A 27,455-nucleotide genomic window follows, 5' to 3' on the forward strand; every position below is an offset into this window, starting at 1 on the left:
TGATTCCACCGCCGTAGCGATGAGAGGTAGTGGGTAACTGAACCCTACTGTGATGGAATTTAGACCTCGATAATCAATGCACGGACGCAACCCTCCATCCTTTTTCTTCACGAAAAAGAAACTCGAGGAGACGGGTGACATGGAGGGCCGAATATACCCCTGTCTCAGAGATTCCGTGACATATGTCTCCATAGCCAACGTCTCCTCCTGTGACAATGGGTACACGTGACTCCTGGGAAGTGCAGCGTTTACCTGGAGATTTATCACGCAATCCCCTCGTCGATGAGGTGGTAATCGGGTCGCCCTCTTTTTACAGAAGGCGATAGCCAAATCGTCATATTCTGAGGGAATGCGCACAGTGGAAACCTGGTCTGGACTCTCCACCGTCGTCGCACCGATGGAAACTCCCTTACACCTGCCTGAGCACTCCTCTGACCACCCTCTGAGAGCCCCTGTCTCCACGAAATATTGGGATTGTGATTAGCCAGCCAGGGAATCCCCAGCACCACCGGAAACGCAGGAGAATCAATGAGGAAGAGACTTATCCGTTCCCCATGATCCCCCTGCATTACCATGTCCAGTGGCACCGTGGCCTCCCTGACCAGTCCTGACCCTAATGGTCTGCTATCTAAGGAGTGCACGGGGAAAGGTTGGTCCAATGACACCAGGGGAATCCCTAGCCTTAATGCGAGCCCACGATCCATAAAGTTTCCAGCTGCGCCTGAATCGACTAGCGCCTTATGCTGGAAAGAGGGAGAAAACAAGGGGAAAGTTACTAAAACGAACATGTGACCAACAGGGAGCTCTGGGTGAGGTTGGTGCTTACTCACCTGAGATGGACGAGGAGTGCTCCGCCTGCCATCCCGATTCCCAGAGGAGCTCCCCCAGCACCTGTCGGTAGTGTGTCCTCTCCGACCACACTGGATACAAGGGGAGCCTCCTCCTCCGGTTCCCCTGGACGCGGCCCCCCCTAGCTCCATAGGAATGGGAGCTGGAGGACCTGGAGGTGGAACCAACAGGGCCCCGTCTGGACGCCCGCGCGCAGCCAGCAGATTGTCAAGACGAATGGACATGTCGATTAGTTCGTCTAGCGACAGGGTAGTGTCCCGACAGGCTAGCTCATGGCGGACGTCCTCCCGGAGGCTACACCGATAGTGGTCCATCAGGGCCCTGTCGTTCCACCCCGCTCCAGCAGCCAAGGTCCGGAACTCCAGAGCAAAGTCCTGTGCGCTCCTCGTGTCCTGATGCAGGTGGAACAGCCTTTCACCCGCCGCCCGGCCTTCTGCTGGGTGGTCGAACACGACCCGGAACCGGCGGGTGAACTCAGGGTAGTGATCCCTTGCCGAGTCTGGGCCGTACCACACTGCGTTGGCCCACTCCAGGGCACGTCCCGTTAAGCAGGAGACGAGGACGCTTACGCTCTCCTCTCCGGAGGGAGCTGGATGAACGGTGGCCAGGTACAAATCCAACTGTAGCAGGAACCCCTGGCACCCCGCCGCCGCTCCATCGTACTCCCTGGGGAGAGCCAGGCGTAGGGCTCCGGGTCCGGACGTCGGTGGAGGGGTAGATGGTGGAGGAGGAGTTGGTGCTGGGGATGCGGTAGGGAGGCCACTCCTCTCCCATCGGTCCATCCTCTCCATCATCTGCTCCATCGCTGAGCCGATTCGGTGGAGGATGGTGGTATGGTAAAGGACCCGTTCCTCCATCGATGGGAGAGGAGGGGAGGCTGCTCCTGCTGACTCCATAGCGTGGTGCGGGATTCTGTCAGTCGTTGCTAGGAGTGGTGGTAGGAGTCAGGCGCAGAGAGCAGAGGTGAGGAACTGTGTGTTTATTCAATAAAAACACAACACGATTGACGCCAACACAACGGGCGTGAAAAATGCAAAGTGCCCAAACAACAGGTGCACAGCATGCATGAAAATAGAACAGTAGTAGATCGCCAGCACATCCAAATACAAAAACACAACCTGACGCTAAATAATCCCGCACAACACTGGGCGGGCTAACCAGGCTTAAATAACCAAAATCAAAAGACAAATGAGGAACAGGTGCAACCAATAAGACAAACCAAACGAAAAGGAAAAAAGGATCAGCGGCGGCTAGTAGGTCGGTGACGACGACCGCCGAGCGCCGCCCGAGCAGGCAGGGGAGCCACCTTCGGTGGGATTCGTGACAAATACCTCTAACTAATAACATGTTTTATTTTGTTTTACATCTGTCTCCACTTTCCAATGATGGTAAATAGCTCAAAACATTGAAGCATACTTGTATGTTGTACTCAGGGCCTAAAATGTACTTCCGCCAAATGCAGGTAGATTTTGGCATTGGCTGTAAAAATGTCTATTTGATCAGTCATGTTGGTGGGTGGTCAGTGCTCCACAGTTCGAGCATTTCACATTTATAGCAAAATAAATAGTGCTGTAGATGTTTTCAAAGTATTTCTGCCTCACGCTGCGACACTGCATGGCTGGAGGCTGTGTGCTTGTGAAGAGCTGAGTGACAGATTCATTTTTAGAACCGCTGCACACAGACAAAAGTTGGTCTAATTTACTTGAAATGAAAGTCCGCTGATGTGAGACTTTGTCCTTGTGTTTCTTGGCAATTTACATTGTTTTATTCACAAGCTAGGTTGTTTTTCAATGTTTGAGTTTCAACTGCTAGTGAAGACAAGCAACAGTGATACTAGTCAGACTCAATCTCACAGGCACAAACATGACTCGAGTTACCACGGTAAACTCCCGCCTTTAAAGGAGCAGGTGTTAAGTTTATTAATTCGACCATTTAAAAAAACAAGCACACATAAAACTTAAAAGCCATACATGCACATGAATAAAATCATTGAGGATAACACACAATAAAGTCTGTGTCAAGGTTGTGCGCTACTGGTAAGAAGTCAGGTGCAGGAGAGCAGAGAGTTGTGATCTGGCGCACTTTATTTGGCAGAAGCACAAAAGACAGACGCAACTGCGTCAAAAACCTCCAGCCAATGGCAAAAGTGAATAAGAGCGAAAACACTCACAATAATGCAAATGTAAGACAATAAACATACTACGGGTCAAAAATACGATACCCGGGGAAAAAAACAGTCTGGCGCGTAACACGTAACAAAACAATTCCACACAAAGACATGGGGGGAACAGAGGAATATATATATGCAGTGTGATTAGGGAATGCAAACCAGGTGTGCGGGGAACAAGACAAAACAAATGGAACAATGAAAAATGGAGCGGCGATGGCTAGAAGGCCGGTGACGTCGACTGCCGAACGCTGCCCGAACAAGGAGAGGAGCCGACTACGGCGGAAGTCGTGACAGTCTGGGACTTATTTCCATTGTGGTCCTGTTTTTTTTCTACCTGCCACAGTAAATGACTGACAGTAACTTCATAATATTTAAAAACATTGAAGTGTTCAAATCAAAACAATATACCTTATTTTCATCTGTTATATAGTAGATCCAATCCCAAATGGGACCCTACGCACTTGTGGAGCAGAAAATGTTCCAGTTCTTCTATGGCCTGCATACTCACCAGACATTTCACCCATTGAGAATGTTTGGGATGCTCTGGATCGAGTACGACACTTCCCGCCAATATCCAGCAACTTCGCACAGCCATTGAAGAGGAGTGGGACAACATTCCACAGGCCACAATCAACACTATGTGAAGGAGATGTGTCGCGCTGCATGAGGAAAATGGTGATCAAACCAAATACTGACTGGTTTTCTGATCCACGCCCCTACTTTTTTGGAAAGTTATCTGTGACCAACAGATGCATTTCTGTATTCCCAGTCATGTGAAATCGATAGATTAGGGCTTAATGCCCAGCGCTGTCCGGTTTAGGAGAGGGCTTGGCCGGCAGGGATGTCCTTGTCCCATTGCGCTCTAGCGACTCCTTGTGCCGGGCCGGGTGCATGTACGCTGACTTCGATCACCAGTTGTACTTAAGCGAGCAGTGTGTCAAGAAGCAGTGCGGCTTGGCAGAATAATGTTTCGGAGGACGCATGGTTCTCGAGCTTTGCCTCTCCCGAGCCCATACGGGAGTTGCAGCGATGGGACAAGACTGTAACTACCAATTGGATATCACAAAATCGGGGAGAAAGATTATGACCTAATGTATTTATTTCAATTGACAGATTTCCTTATATGAACTCTAACTGTAAATCTTTGAAATTGTTGCATGTTGCGTTAAAAATTTTGTTCAGTATATATACATATTTTTCTTCTGTTGTAACTTCAACATCAAGACAGCACTTAGAGCTTATGATTCAAAAGGTCTAAAATCAGTGCAAATCCCATGTCCAGGGTGAATACATTTTTATTAATGTATATCAGACATCACACAGGCGTGTCAACTAAAATGTATATCACAGTCCAGATTGAAGAATTGGGTCAAATGGACAAAGTGAATATTCTGTAAATCAGTGCTTTTTCCCGTAGAACTTTGCATGAATTTGAGTGGTTACATATAATACATGTTCACAGAATGGTTGTGAGAGAGAGACTGTTGCTGTGCTCCCAGGTAAGGACCTTGCTTCCGGTAGCACTGAAGGCCCCAGTATTCAGTCAGGCAGCTTGAAGAAGATGTGTGTCACCATCCAGGCCAATGTCACGGCATGCAGTGGCCTGATAGGGAGATGACAATAAATGCGTCATGTACCTTTCATCACCAAAGCCGTGTTAGCATTTACTGCACATGTTTCTGAACAATTCAACCTATTTGTTATTGTCGTTGATATATGAAGATTCATTTATATTCAGGTCATACGCATTGACTGTAATACCTCTAGGGTCCTTTGGTGAAATGACTGGTGTGCAACAGCTTTATTCCAGGGCCCGTATTCACAAAACGTCTTCAGGGTAGGAATAGGGATCTAGGACCAGCTCTCCCTGTCAATGTAATCATGCACATTTGGAACACCTGCTCATTCCATGTTATTGACAAGGTCAATCCAGGTAAAAGCTATAATCCATTTTTAATGTCACTTGTTAAATCCACTTCAGTATAGATGAAGTGGAGGAGACAGGTTAAGCCTTGAGACAATTGACACATGGATTGTGTATGTGTGCCATTCAGAGGGTGAATGGGCAAGACAAAATATTTAAGTGCCTTTGAAGTAGTAGGTGCCAGGCACCCCGGTTTGAATGTGTCAAGAACTGCAACGATGCTGGGTTTTTCGAGCTCAACAGTTTCCTGTGTGTATCAAGAACGGTCCACCACCCAAAGGACATCCAGCCAACTTAACTCAACTGTGGGAAGCATTGGAGTCAATATGGGACAGCATTTCCTTCGCTAACTAATGAAACAGAGGTAAATATGTACCAGCCTAATAAGCCAAATTATATCAAAACAACACAGCCTATTTGCAGTAAAATCAGGAGGGGCATTTAGCTATATTGCCAACTTTTTCAGTCTCCAATGTATCATTAAATAGGCAGGGGAACAACCTAGTTTGAAAGTGTTCAATAGTCAGTAACTAGTCTTTGAAATATTTCTAGCAATTATATAGCTTGTTCTTTTCTATAAACCTAGCTATTGTCCACTAAGTTAGTTAAGGTGAACTCAACTCAGACTGATGGTGGGAAATAACGTTAGGTAGCTTTCCCCCAGCAGTTTCAATTGAGTGAACTAGTGTGTGTGTTAGACATAAATTGTGTAATTTACATAACACATTTTCAGAATCCATACATACAAATTTCACTTGTAAATGTAAATATTCAATGCTTTGCATCTATTATGCTACTTTACTATGATAACTCCTTGAACCCCTCAATCAATCAGAGATGATTAGTCATTTTGGCGAGGTGGGGTAATGGGATGGGAGGTTGGGGATGGAGGCCCACTTGTTTGATTTTTGTAATTTTTTTACTCTGAATTCATTATTACTTCAACTCTGTATGTATTTATTAATGTTATTTATCTTTTTGAGTGGCAGCCTACGGGTACATGTTTTATTAATGTATACAGTTGTTGCCAAAAGTTTTGAGAATGACACAAATATTAATTTTCACAAAGTCTGCTGCCTCAGTTTGTATGATGGCAATTTGCATATGCTCCAGAATGTTATGAAGAGTGATCAGATGAATTGCAATTAATTGCAAAGTCCCTCTTTGACATGCAAATGAACTGAATCCCCAAAAAACATTTCCATTGCATTTCAGCTCTGCCACAAAAGGACCAGCTGACATCATGTCAGTGATTCTCTCGTTAACACAGGTGTGAGTGTTGACGAGGACAAGGCTGGAGATCACTCTGTCATGCTGATTGAGTTCAAATAACACACTGGAAGCTTCAAAAGGAGGGTGGTGCCTGGAATCATTGTTCTTCCTCTGTCAACCATGGTTACCTGCAAGGAAACACGTGCTGTCATCATTGCTTTGCACAAAAAGGGCTTCACAGGCAAGGATATTGCTGCCAGTAAGATTGCACCCTAAATCAACCATTTATCGGATCATCAAGAACTTCAAGGAGAGCGGTTCAATTGCTGTGAAGAAGGCTTCAGGGCACCCAAGAAAGTCCAGCAAAGCGCCAGGACCGTCTCCTAAAGTTGATTCAGCTGCGGGATCAGGGCACCACCAGTACAGAGCTTGCTCAGAAATGGCAGCAGGCAGGTGTGAGTGCATCTGCACGCACAGTGAGATAAAGACTTTTGAAGGATGGCCTGGTGTCATGAAGGGCAGCAAAGAAGCCACTTCTCTCCAGGAAAAACATCAGGGACAGATTGATATTCTGCAAATGGTACAGGGATTGGACTGCTGAGGACTGGGGTAAAGTCATTTTCTCTGATGAATCCCCTTTCCGATTGTTTGGGGGCATCCGGAAAAAAGCTTGTCCAGAGAAGACAATGTGAGCGCTACCATCAGTCCTGTGTCATGCCAACAGTAAAGCATCCTGAGACCATTCATGTGTGGGGTTGCTTCTCAGCCAAGGGAGTGGGCTCACTCACAATTTTGCCTAAGAACACAGCTACAGTGAGGGAAAAAAATATTTGATCCCCTGCTGATTTTGTTCGTTTGCCCACTGATAAAGAAATGAGCAGTCTATAATTTTAATGGTAGGTTTATTTGAACAGTGAGAGACAGAATAACCACAAAAAAATCCAGAAAAACGCATGTCAAAAATTTTATAAATTGCTTTGCATTTTAATGAGGGAAATAAGTATTTGACCCCCTCTCAATCAGAAAGATTTCTGGCTCCCAGGTGTCTTTTATACAGGTAACGAGCTGAGATTAGGAGCACACTCTTAAAGGGAGTGCTCCTAATCTCAGCTTGTTACCTGTATAAAAGACACCTGTCCACAGAAGCAATCAATCAATCAGATTCCAAACTCTCCGCCATGGCCAAGACCAAAGAGCTCTCCAAGGATGTCAGGGACAAGATTGTAGACCTACACAAGGCTGGAATGGGCTACAAGACCATCGCCAAGCAGCTTGGTGAGAAGGTGATAACAGTTGGTGCGATTATTCGCAAATGGAAGAAACACAAAAGAACTGTCAATCTCCCTCGGCCTGGGGCTCCATGCAAGATCTCACCTCGCGGAGTTGCAATGATCATGAGAATGGTGAGGAATCAGCCCAGAACTACACGGAAGGATCTTGTCAATGATCTCAAGGCAGCTGGGACCATAGTCACCAAGAAAACAATTGGTAACACACTACGCCGTGAAGGACTGAAATCCTGCAGCGCCCGCAAGGTCCCCCTGCTCAAGAAAGCACATACACATGCCCGTCTGAAGTTTCCCAATCAACATCTGAATGATTCAGAGGACAACTGGGTGAAAGTGTTGTGGTCAGATGAGACCAAAATGGAGCTGTTTGGCATCAACTCAACTCGCCGTGTTTGGAGGAGGAGGAATGCTGCCTATGACCCCAAGAACACCATCCCCACCGTCAAACATGGAGGTGGAAACATTATGCTTTGCGGGTGTTTTTCTGCTAAGGGGACAGGACAATTTCACCGCATCAAAGGGACGATGGACGGGGCCATGTACCATCAAATGCCAACAAGGCTTTTGCCACCAAGTACTAAGTCATGTTTTGCAGAGGGGTCAAATACTTATTTCCCTCATTAAAATGCAAATCAATTTATAACATTTTTTACATGCGTTTTTCTGGATTTTTTGTTGTTGTTATTCTGTCTCTCACTGTTGAAATAAACTGTTCAAATAAACCTACCATTAAAATTATAGACTGCTCATTTCTTTGTCAGTGGGCAAACGTACAAAATCAGCAAGGGATCAAATACTTTTTTCCCTCACTGTATGAATAAAGAATGGTACCAACACATCCTCTGAGAGCAACTTCTCCCAACCATCCAGGAACAGTTTGGTGATGAACAATGCCTTTTCCAGCATGATGGAGCACCTTGCCATAAGGCAAAAGTGATAACTAAGTGGCTCAGGGAACAAAACATCGATATTTTGGGTTGATATTTTGAGTCGATGGCAAGGAAACTCTCCAGACCGTAATCCCTTTGAGAACTTGTGGTCAATCCTCAAGAGGCGGGTGGACAATCAAAAACCCACAGATTCTGACAAACTCCAAGCATTGATTATGCAAGAATGGGCTGCCATCAGTCAGGATGTGGCCCAGAAGTTAATTGACAGCATGCCAGGGTGGATTGCAGAGGTCTTGAAAAAAAAGGGTCAACACTGCAAATATTGACTCTTTGCATCAACTTCATGTAATTGTCAATTAAAGCCTTTGACACTTATGAAATGCTTGTAACTATAATTCAGTATTGCATAGTAACATCTGAAAAAAATATCTAAAGACACTGAGGCAGCAGACTTTGTGAAAATGAATATTTGTGTCATTCTCAAAACTTTTGGCCACGACTGTACATTGAAATGGATAATGTACCTGTAACTAAGGCTGTGGATGTCTTGAAATCCTGTCAGCCGGTTATTGTCATACAACTTTAATTGTGAATGATAGAAACCTTAGAATGTCTTAGAAATCAAAACATATATGGACTGCATGATGTGACTATACACTATTGATGATTTGAGAAAGTCACAAAAAAAGCATGAGCTCTGTTCCTTGCTTCAGGCTGCACACACTGTTCTCTTATCAAGTGATCATCTTTTCACCCATCAGATTGTTCTCAATTGAATCTTGTCTTTATTAATATGTAAAATTTGTTTTGATGGCCCATTATCAAATGGGCAGGAATGGGCAGGGGAAAAAAGGCAACTTTCACACGGGATTGCATATAAAAATGTCTGGGCTTATAAGAACACTTATTTCACCATTGTTCGAGAAGCACGCAGCATCTCGCTGCACGACAGGTGATATCAAATGTTATTTATTACATGTGCCAAATACAACTTGTCACAGAAGTTGTCATGTAGAGAAGAGGACCAAGGCGCAGCGGGATTGTGGACACTCATGTTTATTAAAGGAAACATGTAAAGCATCCACTTGAACAAAAAAACAATAAACAGTACTTACAACGGTAACAGTGTGGCAGGCTCAAACCAACGCAGTGCACACAAACAACCACCCACAACCCCAAAGAAAAACACACACACCTATATAGGACTTCCAATCAAAGGCAACTCAACACACCTGCCTTCAATTGGAAGTCCCAATCACCCACACAACATTTAACAAACACAAACCACCTGCCACATCCTGACCAAGACTAACACAATACACCCTCTGCTGGTCAGGACGTGACAGTACCCCCCCTTCAAGGTGCAGACCCCGGGATGCACTTAAAAAAAAGAAAAACACAAGAAAATCCCCAATACCCCAACAAACAATAACCCCTAACAAATAAGGGAGGGAAGGGAGGGTGGCTGCCGTCAACGAGGGCCCTGTGCTACACCCTCCCTCCCCAACCCACCTATCCTGGAGGTGGCTCAGGTGCAGGCCGTTCCGGGCAGTCGGGCCACTCTGGCAGCTCGGGGCAGTCTGGACAGTCTGGCAGCTCGGGACAGTCTGAGCAGTCTGGCAGCTCGGGACAGTCTGGGCAGTCTGGCAGCTCGGGACAGTCTGGCAGCTCGGGACAGTCTGGCAGCTCGGGACAGTCTGGGACAGTCTGGCAGCTCGGGACAGTCTGGGACAGCTGGCGCTCGGGCAGCTGGGCGCGGCAGCCGGGACAGTCTGGGCAGTCTGGCAGCTCGGGACAGTCTGGGCAGTCTGGCAGCTCGGGACAGTCTGGGCAGTCTGGCAGCTCGGGACAGTCTGGGCAGTCTGGCAGCTCGGGACAGTCTGGGCAGTCTGGCAGCTCGGGACAGTCTGGGCAGTCTGGCAGCTCGGGACAGTCTGGCAGCTCGGGGCAGTCTGGCAGCTCCGGACAGTCTGGGCAGTCTGGCAGCTCGGGGCAGTCTGGCAGCTCCGGACAGTCTGGCAGCTCCGGACAGTCTGGCAGCTCCGGACAGTCTGGGCAGTCTGGCAGCTCCGGACAGTCTGTGCAGTCTGGCAGCTCCGGACAGTCGGGGCAGTCTGGCAGCTCCGGACAGTCGGGGCAGTCTGGCTGCTCCGGCAGTTCGGGGCAGTCTGGCCGCTCCGGCAGTTCGGGGCAGTCTGGCCGCTCCGGCAGTTCGGGGCAGTCTGGCCGCTCCGGCAGTTCGGGGCAGTCTGGCCACTCCGGCAGTTCAGGGCAGTCTGGCCACTAGGGCAGTTCAGGGCAGTCTGGCCACTCCGGCAACTGTTGACTGGCGGGCAGCTCTGACGACTGTTGACTGGCGGGCAGCTCTGACGACTGTTGACTGGCGGGCAGCTCTGACGACTGTTGACTGGTGGGCAGCTCTGACGACTGTTGACTGGCGGGCAGCTCTGGTGACTGTTGACTGGCACTCCAGTCTTGCCCCGTCAACCAGCCCTTGTGCCCCCCCCTAAAAAAATCTTGGGGGTGCCTCTCGGTCTCCCTTACCCGTCGTATTCCCCAGTCCTCGCCAAACTTCTTCCGCTGCTTGGTCCTTGTTTGGTGGGTGGTTCTGTCTTTACTGGCTCAAATAGCCGACCTATCAGCCTGTTACCAACACTTAGTAAACTTTTAGAAAAAATTGTGTTTGACCAGATATAATGCTATTTTACAGTCAACAAATTGACAACAGATTTTCAGCACGCTTATTATTACGCTTATTATTTTTGATTAACCTTTATTTAAACAGGGAACAAGTTGAGACAGAGTCTCTTTTACTGTCACGCCCTGATCTGTTTCACCTGTCCTTGTGCTTGTCTCCACCCCCTCCAGGTGTCGCCCATCTTCCCCATTATCCCCTGTGTATTTATACCTGTGTGTTCTGTCTGTCTGTTGGCAGTTTGTCTTGTTTGTTTCAAGCCTACCAGCGGGTTGTCTTAGCTCCTGGTTTTCCCATGACTCTCTATTTTCGCATCCTCCTGGTTTTTGACCTTTGTTCCTGCCCGCCTGAGCCTGCCTGCTGTCCTGTACCTTTCCTCCACCTCTGGATTACAAACCTCTGCCTGACCTGAGCCTGCCTGCTGTTCTGTACCTTGGCCTCTGCTCTGGATTATCGATCCCTGCCTGCCTTGACCTGTCGTTTGCCTGACCCTTTGGTTACAATAAACATTGTTACTTCACACAGTCTGCACTTGGGTCTTACCTTGATTCTTGATATTTACAGTTGTGCCCTGTGATACAACAACAAAAACAACACAGCAATTAATACGAATTTAAAACCAAACAAAATGAAAACATAGAAAAAGTACAAGATGGAGATTAAAATAAATTTATATAAGAAAAACACACATTACAAAAAGCAATCACAGTTTACAATAAGTTAATGTAAGGTGCATTTAAACTGTCTACAGACACCAAAATATCTAACTGGAATTCTCTCTGCAATTCATTCCATAAGTGTGGAGCATGATATTCAAATGCCGTTTTGCCTAACTCAGAGTAAATCCGGGGTATCCCTAGCACTAGCATGTCCTGAGGCTGAGTGTTAAATATTGTTTGACCACTGGATTTTTGAGTTAAGATAATTAGGAAGTTCATGTAAGACAGCTTTATAAACCAATATCAACCCGTGTCTGGCCCTTCTAAAAGTCAGGGAGTCCCAGCCAACCGAAGTGTACAAAAGGCAATCACGTGTCCAAAAGTTTGCACCAGTAACAGAGCGCCAACGCTGCATGATACACTGCATCCAATTTCTTTAGAACTGATGCTTATAGGGAAGGACATTCAACAATCACAGCACTTTCACAAATGACTGGTAGTAGATTAGGGGACTGAGGGTACACACATAATGTGTTGTGAAATCTGTTGAGAATGTATTGTAATGTTTTTTAAATTGTATAACTGCCTTAATATTGCTGGACCCCAGGAAGAGTAGCTGCTGCCTTGGCTGCTTTTGGCAGCAGCTAATGGGGATCCATAATAAATACAAATACAAAATACAAATCTCATGTGAAGTGTTCCAAAAACACATTTGCAGATTATGTCACATGGGAAATTTCACTTGAACATGATTTCACATTTTAAATGTCACGTGAATTGTTCCAAAAACACGTTTTCACATGGTGTTCAAAAAACACGTTTCACATGTGAAATGTCACGTGAAATATTCCAAAAACCATGTGAAGTCTTCCAAAAACACGTTTTCACATGATTTAGCATGTGAAATGTCATGTGATGTTTTCCAAAAACACACTTTCACATGTGAAATGTCATGTGAAGTGTTCCAAAAACACATTTTCACACTCTAGACTTAATACTTGGTGAGAGCACCTTTGGTAGCCATTGCAGCTGTGAATCATTTTGAATAGTATTCTACCAACTTTACACAACTCTTAGGGCAAAATATGTACATTTATTTTGTCAAAATTGCTCAAGCTCAGTAAATTTGATGGACAAAAATATTCAAACCTTGTCTCAGATTTTCAAACAAATTTAAGTCTGGACTGAAGCTAGACCACTCAGCAACACTGAACCCCTCTTGGAAAGCCATTCTGGTGTGTCTGTGGCATAAAAATGTGTATAAGATACTCTATCCAGAGTAATGTTTTCAGAAGACTGAGGCTGGTTTTCTCTTAACTTTTTACCTGGACTTTGCTCCTTTCATATTTATTTTGATCCTGACGAACTTCCCAGCCCCTGCCGATGACAAGCATACCCATAACACGATGCAGACACCACAATATTTGAATATACAGAGAGTTTCACTCTGTGTTGTGCTGAATTGGATTTGACCCAAACTTGCAGTTTTTAATTTAAGCCACAATGTCTTTACCGTGTTGGCTAGCAGAATTCCTTAACGGCCTTGTTGCAAACAGAATGATGATGATTTGGAGTGTGTCACGTCCTGACCAGTATAAGGAGTTATTTGTTATTGTAGTTTGGTCAGGACGTGGCAGGGGTGTGTTTGTTTAGAATGTTTCGGGGATTGTTGGGCTATGTTCTTATTTAAGAGGGGTGTTTGTTTAGAGTGTTTCGGGGTTTGTTGGGTTATGTTCTTGTTAGTCTATTTCTATGTTAGTTCTAGTATGTCTATTTCTATGTGGTGTTTGATGGGTTGACCTTCAATTGGAAGCAGCTGCTCCTAGTTGCTTCTAATTGAAGGTCCTATTTAAGAGGGGTGTTTTTCTATGGGATTTTGTGGGTAGTTGTTCCTTGTTTAGTGTTTGTTGCACCTGACAGGATTGTTTCGGTTTGTTCTTTTTTGTATACGTATTTAGTTGTTTCACCTTCTTCAAATAAAAAGAAGATGAGTATACATATTCCCGCTGCATTTTGGTCCGATCCTTACGACAACCGTGACAGAGTGGAATTTTTAACACCGCCTTCCTTTCTTTTCACTTTGTCATATAGGCCAGTAATGCAATATTGTTAATCCATTTGTATTTTCAAGTATTGTTCATGTATTTTCATGTTATGGGTATGCTTGTCACCGGCAGGGACTGGGGAGTTTGTTAGGGTTAAAATAAATATGAAAGGAGCAAAGCCCAGGTATAAAGTTAGAGGAAAACCCATCTCAGTCTTCTGAAAACCTAACCCTGGAATAGTTGTATTTTTCCACGGGACAATTACACACATTTTAATGCCAAATATACACCATAATTGCTTTTCAAGGGGTGTTGTTGGACCCCAGGAAGAGTAGCTTCTGCCTTGGCTGCTTTGGCAGCAGCTAATGGGGATCCATAATAAATACAAAATACAAATCTCATGTGAAGTGTTCCAAAAACACGTTTGTAGATTATGTCACATGGGAAATGTCACTTGAACATGATTTCACATTTTAAATGTCACGTGAATTGTTCCAAAAACACATCCTGGATGGTCCAGTGTCAGTCCTGAAAAAATTGTTGTCATCCCAAAACATCTCAATTGGGTTGAGGTAAAGTGATTGCGGAGGCCAGGTCATCTGATGCAGCCCTCCATCATTCTCCTTCTTGGTCAAATAGGCCTTACACAGCCTGGAGGTGTGTTGGGTAATGAATGGCCCAACACACCTCCAGGCTGTGTAAGGGCTATTTGACCAACAAGGAGAGTTTGACAACATTGTCCTGTTGAAAAACAAATGATAGTCCTGCTAAGTGGCGGCAGGTAGCCAAGTGGTTAGAGTGTTGGGCCAGTAACTGAAAGGTTGCTGGATCGAATCCCCGAGCTGACAAGGTAAAAATCTGTTGTTCTGCCCCTGAACAAGGCAGTTACACCACTGTTCCCTGGTAGACCATCATTGTAAATAAGAATTTGTTCTTAACTGACTTGCTTAGTTAAATTCTTCCTATTATTTTTTAAATAAGCGCAAACCAGATGGGATGGTGTATCACTGCAGAATGCTGTATCCATGCTGGTTAAGTGTGCCTTGAATTCTAAATAAAACACTGACAGTTTCACCAGCAATGTACCCCTACACCTCCTCCTCCATGCTTCACGGTGAGATCCACACATGCGGAGATCATTCGTTCTCCATTACTCTGATTCTCACAAAGACACGTCGGTTGGAACCAAAAATCTCAAATTTGGACTCATCAGACCAAATGACAGATTTCCACTGGTCTAATGTCCATTGCTCGTGTTTCTTGGCCCAAGCAAGTCTCTTCTTCTTTCTGGTGTCCATTAGTAGTGGTTTCTTTGCAGAAATTCTACCATGAAGGCCTGATTCACGCAGTCTCCTCTGAACAGTTGATGTTGAGATATGTCTGTTACTTGAACTCTGTGAAGCATTTATTTGGGCTGCAATTTCTGAGGCTGGTAACTCTAATGAACTTATCCTCTGCAGCAGAGGTAACTCTGAGTTTTTCTTTCCTGTGGCGGTCCTCATGAGAGCCAGTTTCATCATAGCTCTTGATGGTTATAAGAAACTTTAAAAGTTCATGAAATGTTTTGTATTGACTGACCTTCATGTCTTAAAGTAATGATGGACTGTCGATTCTCTTTACTTATTTGAGCAGTTCTTGCTATAATATGGACTTGGTATTTTACCAAATAGGGCTATCTTCTGTATACCACCCCTACCTTGTCACAACACAACTGATGCAATGTAGAAAATAGTACAAATAAAGAAAAACATGGAATGAGTAGGTGTGTCCAATCTTTTCACTGGTACTGTATGTTTTACTATTGTTATAGAAATCTTCTCTAAAGCAGTATCCACACATCCCTGGGTCGCTCCTCTTTTCATTTCGCTGCAGCAAGCGACTAGAACTAGCTGCAAAAAACACTCAAACTGGACAGTTTTATCTCCATCTTCATTCGAAGACTCAGTCATGGACACTCTTTACTGACAGTTGTGGCTGCTTCACATTATGTATTGTTGTCTCTAGCTTCTTATCTTTGTGCTGTTATCTGTGCCCAATAATGTTTGTACCATGTTTTGTGCTGCTACCATGTTGTGCTGCTGCCATCTTGTGTTGCTACCATGTTGTTGTCATGTGGTGTTGCTACCATGCTGTGTTGTTGTCTTAGGTCTCTCTTTATGTAGTGTTGTGGTGTCTCTCTTGTCGTGATGTGTGTTTTGTCCTATATGTAAGTATTTAATCCTAGCCCCCGTTCCCGCAGGAGGCCTTTTGGTAGGCCTTCATTGTAAATAAGAATTTGTTCTTAACCCACTTGCCTAGTTAAACAAAGGTCCAATAAAATAATCCACATCCATCGGATGTAGTGATCATAATATACTGCTCAAAAAAATAAAGGGAACACTTAAACAACACATCCTAGATCTGAATGAAAGAAATAATCTTATTAAATACTTTTTTCTTTACATAGTTGAATGTGCTGACAACAAAAGCACACAAAAATAATCAATGGAAATCCAATTTATCAACCCATGGAGGTCTGGATTTGGAGTCACACTCAAAAATAAAGTGGAAAACCACACTACAGGCTGATCCAACTTTGATGTAATGTCCTTAAAACAAGTCAAAATGAGGCTCAGTAGTGTGTGTGGCCTCCACGTGCCTGTATGACCTCCCTACAACGCCTGGGCATGCTCCTGATGAGGTGGCGGATGGTCTCCTGAGGGATCTCCTCCCAGACCTGGACTAAAGCTTCCGCCAACTCCTGGACAGTCTGTGGTGCAACGTGGCGTTGGTGGATGGAGCGAGACATGATGTCCCAGATGTGCTCAATTGGATTCAGGTCTGGGGAACGGGCGGGCCAGTCCATAGCATCAATGCCTTCCTCTTGCAGGAACTGCTGACACACTCCAGCCACATGAGGTCTAGCATTGTCTTGCATTAGGAGGAACCCAGGGCCAACTGCACCAGCATATGGTCTCACAAGGGGTCTGAGGATCTCATCTCGGTACCTAATGGCAGTCAGGCTACCTCTGGCGAGCACATGGAGGGCTGTGCGGCCCCCCAAAGAAATGCCACCCCACACCATGACTGACCCACCGCCAAACCGGTCATGCTGGAGGATGTTGCAGGCAGCAGAACATTCTCCACGGCGTCTCCAGACTCTGTCACGTCTGTCACGTGCTCAGTGTGAACCTGCTTTCATCTGTGATGTGCACAGGACGCCAGTGGCGAATTTGCCAATCTTGGTGTACTCTGGAAAATGCCAAACGTCCTGCACGGTGTTGGGCTGTAAGCACAACCCCCACCTGTGGACGTCGGGCCCTCATACCACCCTCATGGAGTCTGTTTCTGACCGTTTGAGCAGACACATGCACATTTGTGGCCTGCTGGAGGTCATTTTGCAGGGCTCTGGCAGTGCTTCTCCTGCTCCTCCTTGCACAAAGGCGGAGGTAGCGGTCCTGCTGCTGGGTTGTTGCCCTCCTACAGCCTCCTCCACGTCTCCTGATGTACTGGCCTGTCTCCTGGTAGCGCCTCCATGCTCTGGACACTTCGCTGACAGACACAGCAAACCTTCTTGCCACAGCTCGCATTGATGTGCCATCCTGGATGAGCTGCACTACCTGAGCCACTTGTGTGGGTTGTAGACTCCGTCTCATGCTACCACTAGAGTGAAAGCACCGCCAGCATTCAAAAGTGACCAAAACATCAGCCAGGAAGCATAGGAACTGAGAAGTGGTCTGTGGTCCCCACCTGCAGAACCACTCCTTTATTGGGGGTGTCTTGCTAATTGCCTTTAATAATTTCCACCTGTTTTCTATTCCATTTGCACAACAGCATGTGAAATTTATTGTCAATCAGTGTTGCTTCCTAAGTGGACAGTTTGATTTCACAGAAGTGTGATTGACTTGGAGTTACATTGTGTTGTTTAAGTGTTCCCTTTATTTTTTTGAGCAGTGTATAATAGCCATATCTAGAAAAAACTAAGTTCCAAAGACTTGACCTAAAATTGTGTATAAATGATCATACAAGAAGTTTTTCAATGATTCCTATGTCAAAGATGTTTATTTATGTATTTATTTATTTATTTATTTCACCTTCATTTCACTTTTATTTAACCAGGTAAGCGAGTTGAGAACAAGTTCTCATTTATAATTGCGACCTGGCCAAGATAAAGCAAAGCAGTTCGACACATACAACAACACAGAGTTACACATGGAGTAAAACAAACATACAGTCAATAATTCTGTAGAAAAATAAGTCTATATACAATGTGAGCAAATGAGGTGAGATAAGGGAGGTAAAGGCAAAAAAGGCCATGGTGGCAAAGTAAATACAATATAGCAAGTAAAACACTGGAATGGTAGATTTGTAGTTGAATAAAGTGCAAAGTAGAAATAGAAATAATGGGGTGCAAAGGAGCAAAATAAATAAATAAATAAATACACTAGGGGAAGAGGTAGTTGTTTGGACTAAAATATAGATGGGCTATGATCAGGTGCAGTGATCTGTGAGCTGCTCTGACAGCTGGTGCTTAGAGCTAGTGAGGGAGATAAGTGTTTCAGTTTCAGAGATTTTTGTAGTTCGTTCCAGTCATTGGCAGCAGAGAACTGGAAGGAGAGACGGCCAAAGGAGGAATTGGCTTTGGGTGTGACCAGAGAGATATACCTGCTGGAGCGCATGCTACAGGTGGGTGCTGCTATGGTGACCAGTGAGCGGAGATAAGGAGGGACTTTACCTAGCAGGGTCTTGTAGATGACCTGGAGCCAGTGGGTTTGGCGACGAGTATATGAAGTGAGGGCCAGCCAACGAGAGCGTACAGGTCGCAGTGGTGGGTAGTATATGGGACTTTGGTGACAAAACGGATGGCACTGTGATAGACTGCATCCAGTTTATTGAGTAGGGTATGTGCTCTGCACTTGAAGCATTTAGGAAACTGCTTCTTCCAGTTACTGATAGACATGTGCCCATCAATAAACTGACTGTTAGAACTGCCTAATCACCATGGATAGATGATGAATTTAAAAACTCCATGGCTGAGAGGGATTAGGCAAAGGGAATAGAAAATAAGTCTGACAACACAGCAGACTGGCAAACATACAGTAAATTGAGGAATCACGTAACTAAACTAAAATAAGGACAAACCACCTGGTACCCACAACCTGGATGGTAAAATTGCTGAAGTTGGTAGCGGAATACATTGTGACTCTTGTTTGCCACATCTTCAATTTAAGCCTAGAAGAGGGTGTGTGTCCTCAGACATGGAGGCAGGCAAAGGTCATTCGCTACCGAAGAATAGCAGAGCACCAATTAATGGTTCAAATAGCTGTAAGGGGTGCGTAACCGGTGGCAGGGAAGTCAGACGCAGGAGGTAATAGCCGGAGCAGTTTAATAGCAAAACCAACTGCATAAAAATAACAAGACATGAGTACAAAAACCCGTCGCGCACTTACAAAAAAACAATCTCACACAAAGACATGGGGGGAACAGAGGGTTAAATACACAACAAATGATTGAGAGAATTGAAACCAGGTGTGAGGAAAAACAAGACAAAACACATGGAAAATTAAAAGTGGATCAATGATGGCTAGAAGACCGGCGACGCCGACCGCCGAGCGCCGCCCGAATAAGGAGAGGACCCGACTTCGGCGGAAGTCGTGACAATAGCCGACCAATCAGCCTGTTAAAAGTGCTTAGCAAACCTTTGGAAAAAAATGTGTTTGACCAAATACAAAGCTATTTTACAGAAAACAAATTTACAACACTTTCAGCATGCTTATAGGGAAGGTCAATCTGTTTTGTTACACTTCAATGCAGCTTTTGATGTCATTGATCATAAACTATTGCTGAAAAAACTTAGGTGTTATGGATTTGCATCCTCTGCCTTGTTATGGATTGAGAGTTACCTATCTAATAGAACACAGAGAGTTTTTGTAAATGGAAGCCTTTCTCATGCAAATTCAGTTGTGTGATGTACCGCAGGGCCGCTGTCTAGGGCCATTATTGTTTTCTGTTTTTACAAATGAACTTCCACTGACCTTGAATAAAGCCTGTGTGTCTATGTATGCTGATGACTCGGCAGTATACACGTCGGCTGCATCAGTAAAATAAATATCTGAGACACTTACCATAGAGCTCCAGTCAGTTTTAGAATGGGTAACTAGCAACAGGCTGGTGCTAAATATCTCAAAACTAAAAGCCTCATTTTTGGGACAAACCACTCACTCAACACTAAACCTCTTTTAGATGGATTATTGAATAATGTGGCTATTGAGCAAGTTGAGGAGACTAAACTGCTGGATGTAACCCTAGATTTATTTATTTGATTTAACCTTTATTTAACTAGGCAAGTCAGTTAAGAACACATTCTTATTTACAATGAAGCTGAGACAGAGTCTCTAATAAAGTTAATGGAAGCAAAAGTCATTTTGCTACCTAAGAATAGTAAACAAATGACCATGTTTCGTGCTGCTACCATGTTGTGCTGCTGCGATCTTGTGTCGCTAAAAAGATTGTGGGGGCTGTTTAGTTAGACTTCAGTGCGGCTTTGGACATTATTGATCTTAGTCTGTTGCTGGAAAAGCGTATATGTTATGGCTTTCCACTCCCTGCTATATTGTGGATAAAGAGTTACCTGTCTAACATAACACAGAGGGTGTTCTTTAATGGAAGCCTCTCCAACATAATCCAGGTAGAATCTTTTTTTTAACCTTTTTTCAATCTTTACTAACGACATGCTTTGAGTAAAGCCAGTGTGTCTATGTCTGACTCAACACTATACACTTCAGCTACTACACACTTAACAAGCTGCAGTTAGTTTCAGAGTGGGTGGCAAGGAATAAGTTAGTCCTAAATATTTCTAGAAACTAAAAGCATTGTATTTGGAACAAATCATTCACTAAACCCTAAACCTCAATTAAATCTTGTAATAAATAATGTGGAAATTGAGCAAATTGAGGTGACTAAACTGCTTGGAGTAACCCTGGATTGCAAATTGTCATGGTCAAAACATATGATACACCAGTAGCTAAGATGGGGAGAACTCTGTCCATAATAAATCTCTGCTCTACCTTCTTAACAGCAATATCAATAAAGCAGGTCCTACAGGCCCTAGTTTTGTCACACCTTGACTACTGTTCAGTCGTGTGGTCAGGTGCCACAAAAAGGGACTTAGGAAAATTGCAATTGGCTCAGAACAGGGCAGCACGGCTGGCCCTTGGATGTACACAAAGAGCTAATATTAATAATATGCATGTCACTCTACTGGCTCAAAGTGGAGGAAAGATTGACTTCATCACTGCTTATATTTATGAGAGGTATTGACATGTTAAATGCACCGAGCTGTCTGTTTGAACTACTGCCGCACAGCTCGGACACCCATGCATACCCCACAAGACATGCCACAAAAGGTTTCTTCACAGTCCCAAAGTCTAGAACAGACTATGGGAGGCACACAGTCCTACATAGAGCCATGACTACATGGACCTCGAGTAACTGATGCAAGAAGTAAAATTGTATTTAAAAAACAGATCAATATACACCTTATGGAAAAGCAGGGACTGTGAATCGACACAAACATAGGCACAGACAAATTAATACACACACGGTAACATACACACATGTACACATGGATTTTGTACTGTAGATACAGTACCAGTCAAAAGTTTGGACACACTTACTCATTCAAGGGTTTTTCTTTATTTTTACTATTTTCTACATCGTAGAATACTAGTGAAGACATGACAACTATGAAACAACACATGTAGAATCATGTAGTTACCAAAAAAGTGTAAAACACATCAAAATGGGAGAGGCATTTAGATTTGAGATTCTTGAAAGTAGCCACCCTTTACCTTGATGACAGCTTTGCACACTCTTGGCATTCTCTCAACCATATTCACCTGGAATCCTTTTCCAACAGTCTTGAAGTAGTTCCCACATATGCTAACCACTTGTTGGCTGCTTTTCCTTCACTCTGTGGTCCAACTCATCCCAAAACCATCTCAATTGGGTTGAGGTTGGGTGATTGTGGAGGCCAGGTCATCTGATGCAGCACTCCATTCTCCTTCTTGGTCAAATAGCCCTTACACAGCCTGGAGGTGTATTGGGTCATTGTCCTGTTGAAAAACAAATGATTGGCCCACTAAGTGCAAACCAGATGGAATGGCGTATCGCTGCAGAATGCTGTGGTAGCCATGCTGGTTAAGTGTGCCTTGAATTCTAAATAAATCACAGACAGTGTCACGAGCAAAGCACCCACACACCATCACACCTCCTTCATGTGGGAATTTTTATTTAACCTTTATTTAACTCGGCAAGTCAGTTAAGAACAAATTCTTATTTACAATGACGACCTACACTGCCAAACCCGGACGATGCTGGGCCAATTGTGCCCCGCCCTATGGGACTCAATCACGGCCGGTTGTGATACAGCCTGGATTCGAACCCGGGTGTTTGTAGTGACGCCTCAAGCACTGAGATGCAGTGCCTTAGACCTCTGCGCCAATCCCAATCACCCGACCTCAACACAATTGAGATAGTTTGGGATGAGTTGGACCACAGAGTAAAGGAAAAGCAGCCAACAAGTACTCAGCATATGTGGGAACTCCTTCAAGATGGTTGGAAAAGCATTCCAGGTGAAGCTGGTTGAGAGAATACCAAGAGTTTACAAAGTTGTCATCAAGGCAAATGGTGGCTACTTTGAAGAATCTAAAATCTAAAATATATTTTGATTTGTTAGCACTTTTTTTGCTTAATACATGATTCCATATGTACTATTTTATAGTTTTGATGTCTTCCCTATTATTCTACATGCAGAAAATAGTAGAAATAAAGAAAAACCCTTGAATTAGTAGGTGTGTCCAAACTTCTGACTGGTACTGTATATACAGTAGTATTCTAAATACCCATATTCATGTTGTTAAGTTCAAAATAATACAATATAAAAATGGCTGACACCATTCAAATCAATGAGGGTTTGGAACTTTAAAGCCAATTATCTCAGAATAATCATTTTGCAGATAGAACCTTTTTGTCTCAAGCTCTCAAAATGCACATTTTATAAGTCTGCAACACAAGAATGATGTGTATAGGCTACCTGTGGAGATGAGATAAGATCAAGAAATCCATTGTAATTGTGGATATGATAAAATAGCAGGTAACTCTACCTCAATAAACACTATATTTAAACTTTTTTCAGATTGAAAATATTAATAAATTGTGAAGGTAAGGCAAGGGCAGCATAATAACCATTTGATTATTTCAAGAACTACAGGTCCTTTGTCAATGTTCTAAATTATATTTCCAGAATGAATAGCATAAAGAATGGGAATAAAAATTGCATAACATTATGCGTGAGGTAGGCCTAGAGAATATATTTACTTTATTTTTCCAGAAGGAACTTCAGTTGATATGAGATGTGATGACCCAGCTCATCCATTCTTCAAGACTAACAGAGTAAATATAGCCTATGCACATTCGTTAACATGATCAAGAAGACTTTACAAATTACCTCAACTTACCTGTACCCCCGCACATTGACTCAGTACCGGTACCTCCTGTATATAGCCTCGTTATTGTTATGTGATTCTCGTGTGTTACTTTTTGATGCCATTTTTATACTTTAGTTTATATAGTAAATATTTTCTTAACTCTATTTCTTGAACAGCATTGTTGGTTTAGGCCTTGCAAGTAAACATTTCACGGTAAGGTCAACACCTGTTGTATTCGGCGCATGTGACAAATACCGTTTCATTTGATTTGATTTAGATACAGTAAGGTTTGTGCATTGGGTCTTGGAGCATATCGGAACATCTTTGCAAAAAGGTTTTTTTATTAGCTAGACCTACTATTTTAGTCAATCATTCAAGTAAATTAAAGCATGCTTAATGAATGAAAATCAAATAACAATTATGTCCGTCCAATAATCATAAAGGAAAACATTTACTGTTTATCTTGCAAAACAAAAAACAATTAATCAATTACACCTGGATAAATGAAGAAAACAAATTAAATTAAACTAACGTTTATATTTTACAAAAAGCTAATTATTTGTTCTCATCAAAGGGACATTTTATGGTTGCTAGGCAGAAAGACCATTGGCACTGAAAACGTCCAACGTAAAAAAAAGCTGTTGCACTAGGGAAGTGACGTTCCTGTGTCGTCAGGTCTGTGTTGATTTTTTGTGGTGACTGGAGAGCTTGGAGGACGGCAAGAGGGAGCAGGTATGTTTTTGTTCACCTATCCCCAGAAAACAAAGCCAATAACAGATTAAATCGATATATTCTGTCACCTACTTGTTTAAGGTTGAATATTGCACAAAAACGGACGTCCCAAACGGCAAAGTAGGCGTAGACTACATTCTGGAAAGGAAGAATCGTCACCCCTTTAACCCCCTCCCTAACAGACAACCATGACGATTCTTCCAAAGAAGAAGCCGAACTCGAGTGTCGGTGTTTCGGACCACCCGGACGAAACTGACAGAAGAAGTGCCTCTGACACGCATCAACATCCTCACGGTGTTCGTACAGGTGCAAGACCAAGGGCTTCTCCGCCGCCATGGTCGTATCAATCCGCTCCACCTTCGACAAGGGAAGATAGACGGAACGAGGCTAGCTCTCGGCCGCAGCAGGCCTCTTCTCCTCCCATGGGTTCAGGCTCTCCTGTTGGACCTGTGGATGGGAATGGAGGAATAACATGCGTTGCTGGAACACGCGGGGAACTGTCATGCAGCATTTGCTGTGGTGGAGGAATTGGAAGTTGCTGTTCGGGGCCTGGTCTGAGTAAAAGGCGAAGACAAGCAACCTGCTCTGGTGTGGCTGGTGGTGGAATACCTGGCGTAGTTGGAGGTGGCGGCGGAGGTCCCAGTACTGATTCGGAGGAAGGTGCGGGGTACAACAGTGAAGACGAGTACGAGAATGCTTCGAGACTGCGGTCTGAGGATCTAGCGACAGTAGAGCAGGTAAACCAGTGTAAAATGTAGCCTCTTTTAGAATCCTAGAGTGAAAGACTAATCTCTAATAAGTATGCTCAGCATGCCAGAACATCTAATTACATTTCTTTTAGACCAGAACATACTGAATAAAACAAGACTCCCAGAAGCGTTGTTTCATTTATGTAGGCTTTACCATTGCTGAGTTATTATGGCAGGAAGCCTAGTGGTTAAAAAGCGTTGCCAAAAGGTTGCTGGTTTGAATTCCCGAGCCGACTGAAAATCTGTCAATGTTCTCTTGAGCTCCTGTAAGATGTTCTGAGTAAGAGTGTCTGCTAAAATGACTAACATAAAAAAAAATTGTGTCCATATTCCGGGTCAAAAGGTCGCTGGAGATAATGCACAGGTAAATGAGAAAAGCCTTTTATTTATTTTTAATGGCACCAAAATGACACAGGTGGACTCAGATCAACGAAGTGATAAGAATGTCACTGTGTGTGTGTGTGTGGGTGTGGGTGGCAGCGGCTAACCTTCCTGAACTACTCTAGAAAATGTGAGATTGCAAGTGTTCATAAATATGTAAACAAATAAATGGCTTTCAAACATAGATTATTGGTTGTGTCTTTTAAAATATTCCATATAGGCAGATGACATTAAAATATTCCATTAAAATATTCCATATAGGCAGATGACATTACAGTAGGTGCATATCTGCAAAAAAACTAACAGAATGAGCATCTGTACTTTTCTCACAAATCAAATCAAATTGTACAATAAACTGTGATTGTGTGTACTTACATTATACAGACTAATTGGCCAGAAGAGGCTGTCCAGACAAGCAAGATATCCATTAAACATGGTATGAATATCAAACAAAGTAGAATGAGCATCTGTAATATGAGAGAGAGGGAGACCGAGACAGAGAGGGGGCATTTGATGGTAAAAATGTAGACTATGATCAGTTTAAACTCTGAGCATAATGATCATGGGCTCACACATTACCTTGAGATCTGTACCACCTTTTACCCCTCCCTCACATACTTACACTACAGTGTGTGTATTTACATTTTTCAGACTAATTGGTCAGAGGGGTTGAAGAGGCCATCCAGATGAGTAGGATATATGTTAAAGATGGGAAGAGTATAGTATAGCCTATTAATATCAAACAAACAAAAATAGTATGGGCTATGTGATATGGCCTAAAAGTAATACCAACAATTATTTTCAGAAGTTTCGACGATTCACGATAATACTGTATCTCAATTTCTTGTTTTTCTCTAAACAAACAAAAAAAGACCAAGACATAATTCAAATAAGTAATTTCTTTATTAAAATGAGGAAATAAACAATGCCACTTGTCTTTTTGCATCAACAAGGCCTATATGTGCAAAACGAACAAATGAACAACATCACTTGCCAGGCTGTCATCATTGTACATAAAGAAATGCCTTGTATAAAAGCAATGTGCAAAATAACAAAACAAATACTAAATTGCTGTCAAACAAGTCAAAGTTCCTTTGCTCGTTTCTGAAAAGGAATACATGCCTGTCTACTGACTCTGGCTTTAGGCGTGCCCTGTGGCATGTTACAATATTCCCACCTTGCTGAAGACCCTCTCTGAAGGGCACACTAGTAGGAATGCGTAGGTACTTAGCAAAATTGTTCTCTCTTGGGAAGTTGGCCCCATGAAGCTTCCACCACTCAAGTGGGTCTGGGTCTGTGTCAGGGGACATCAAGTAGCTTGACAGCTCAGTTTTGATGGAGTTCTCCTCTGACTGGGAGGCATACGGCACTGTCGTTTTTAAAAAGCTAGCAAGTGTTTTCTTGCTCTTAGCCACAGGTTCAGCTTCTTCTTGGTGCACATGCAAAGCTGTGCCAGGCTGATGTGTGCTTTTCTCAGCTAGCAGAGACTTCAGCTCCAAAACCGCTCTTCGTTTGATGCCCTCAACCTTGTCTGCCTTGCATGTTGTCCTGAACCGGGGATCCATCAAAGACGACATATCCGGGAGGTCAACTGTGTGACAGGGTGGATTGTACTTCACATTTAGATACTCCAGTGTGGTGCTCTTGATTTGTTTTGTGAGATCGTTCTCACCCTCCTTTGACCGGAGGCTTGAGGTAAGAGATACTAACGTTGTCCTCACCAGACAGTGTGTCAGTGAATTCTTGTAGTAGGCTTATGGCTTTGTTCACTGACTCCAACATGACGCTATCCTGTTAGCTGGGCACCAGGTGCCTGCTTTTCTTCTCTGAGCCCAGGACCCGGGCTATGCCACTTTCCTGCTCCAGGTACTCGTTCAATCATCTTCTGTTCTGAACCCCACCTGGTGAGGGGACTCTGTGATGAGCTGGTGCGTGGGTAGAGTGTACCAAAACTGTATCTCGCCTCTTCTTCCAGCTGGAAGAGAAGCTGCGGACAACCTTTTTGCATACCTCAATGGCACTGTCAATCCGTGTGTCTTTCAGACCATAAAAAAATGTATGTATGTATGTATGTATGTATGTATGTATGTATGTATGTATGTATGTATGTATGTATGTATGTATGTATGTATGTATGTATGTATGTATGTATGTATGTATGTATGTATGTATGTATGTATGTATGTATGTATGTATGTATGTATGTATGTATGTATGTATGTATGTATGTATGTATGTATGTATGTATAAAGCATAATTTTCATTATCCACACTTACCGATGGCACGGTGAAGCCTGTGTCCAAAGCACTTGTTCAAGCCCAATGCTTTTATCATGTTGCTCCCGCTGTTAGTTGTCATGCACACCTGTCTGTCTTAGCTCAGCTTCCACGAT

At 43.6% G+C, this 27,455-nt stretch overlaps 1 protein-coding gene across 3 annotated transcripts in view; it reads left to right on the forward strand.

The window, feature by feature from the left end:
- The first annotated feature begins 23,876 nt into the window (after positions 1 to 23,876).
- The window catches only part of LOC106571839 (OTU domain-containing protein 5-A), a 96,455-nt gene continuing 92,876 nt past the window's right edge, over positions 23,877 to 27,455 (forward strand). For 2 of the 3 annotated variants that reach the window (XM_014145310.3, XM_014145311.3), the window contains exon 1: positions 23,877 to 24,669. In XM_014145310.3, coding sequence (XP_014000785.1) covers positions 24,121 to 24,669 — 549 coding nt within the window. In that variant the 5' untranslated portion in view covers positions 23,877 to 24,120. The remainder of the gene's footprint in view (positions 24,670 to 27,455) is intronic. The other variant, XM_014145309.3, reaches the window with a different exon arrangement.

The sequence above is a fragment of the Salmo salar genome, chromosome 15 (assembly GCF_965601325.2).
Source record: "Salmo salar chromosome 15, fSalSal1, whole genome shotgun sequence".
Lineage (NCBI taxonomy): Eukaryota > Metazoa > Chordata > Actinopteri > Salmoniformes > Salmonidae > Salmo > Salmo salar.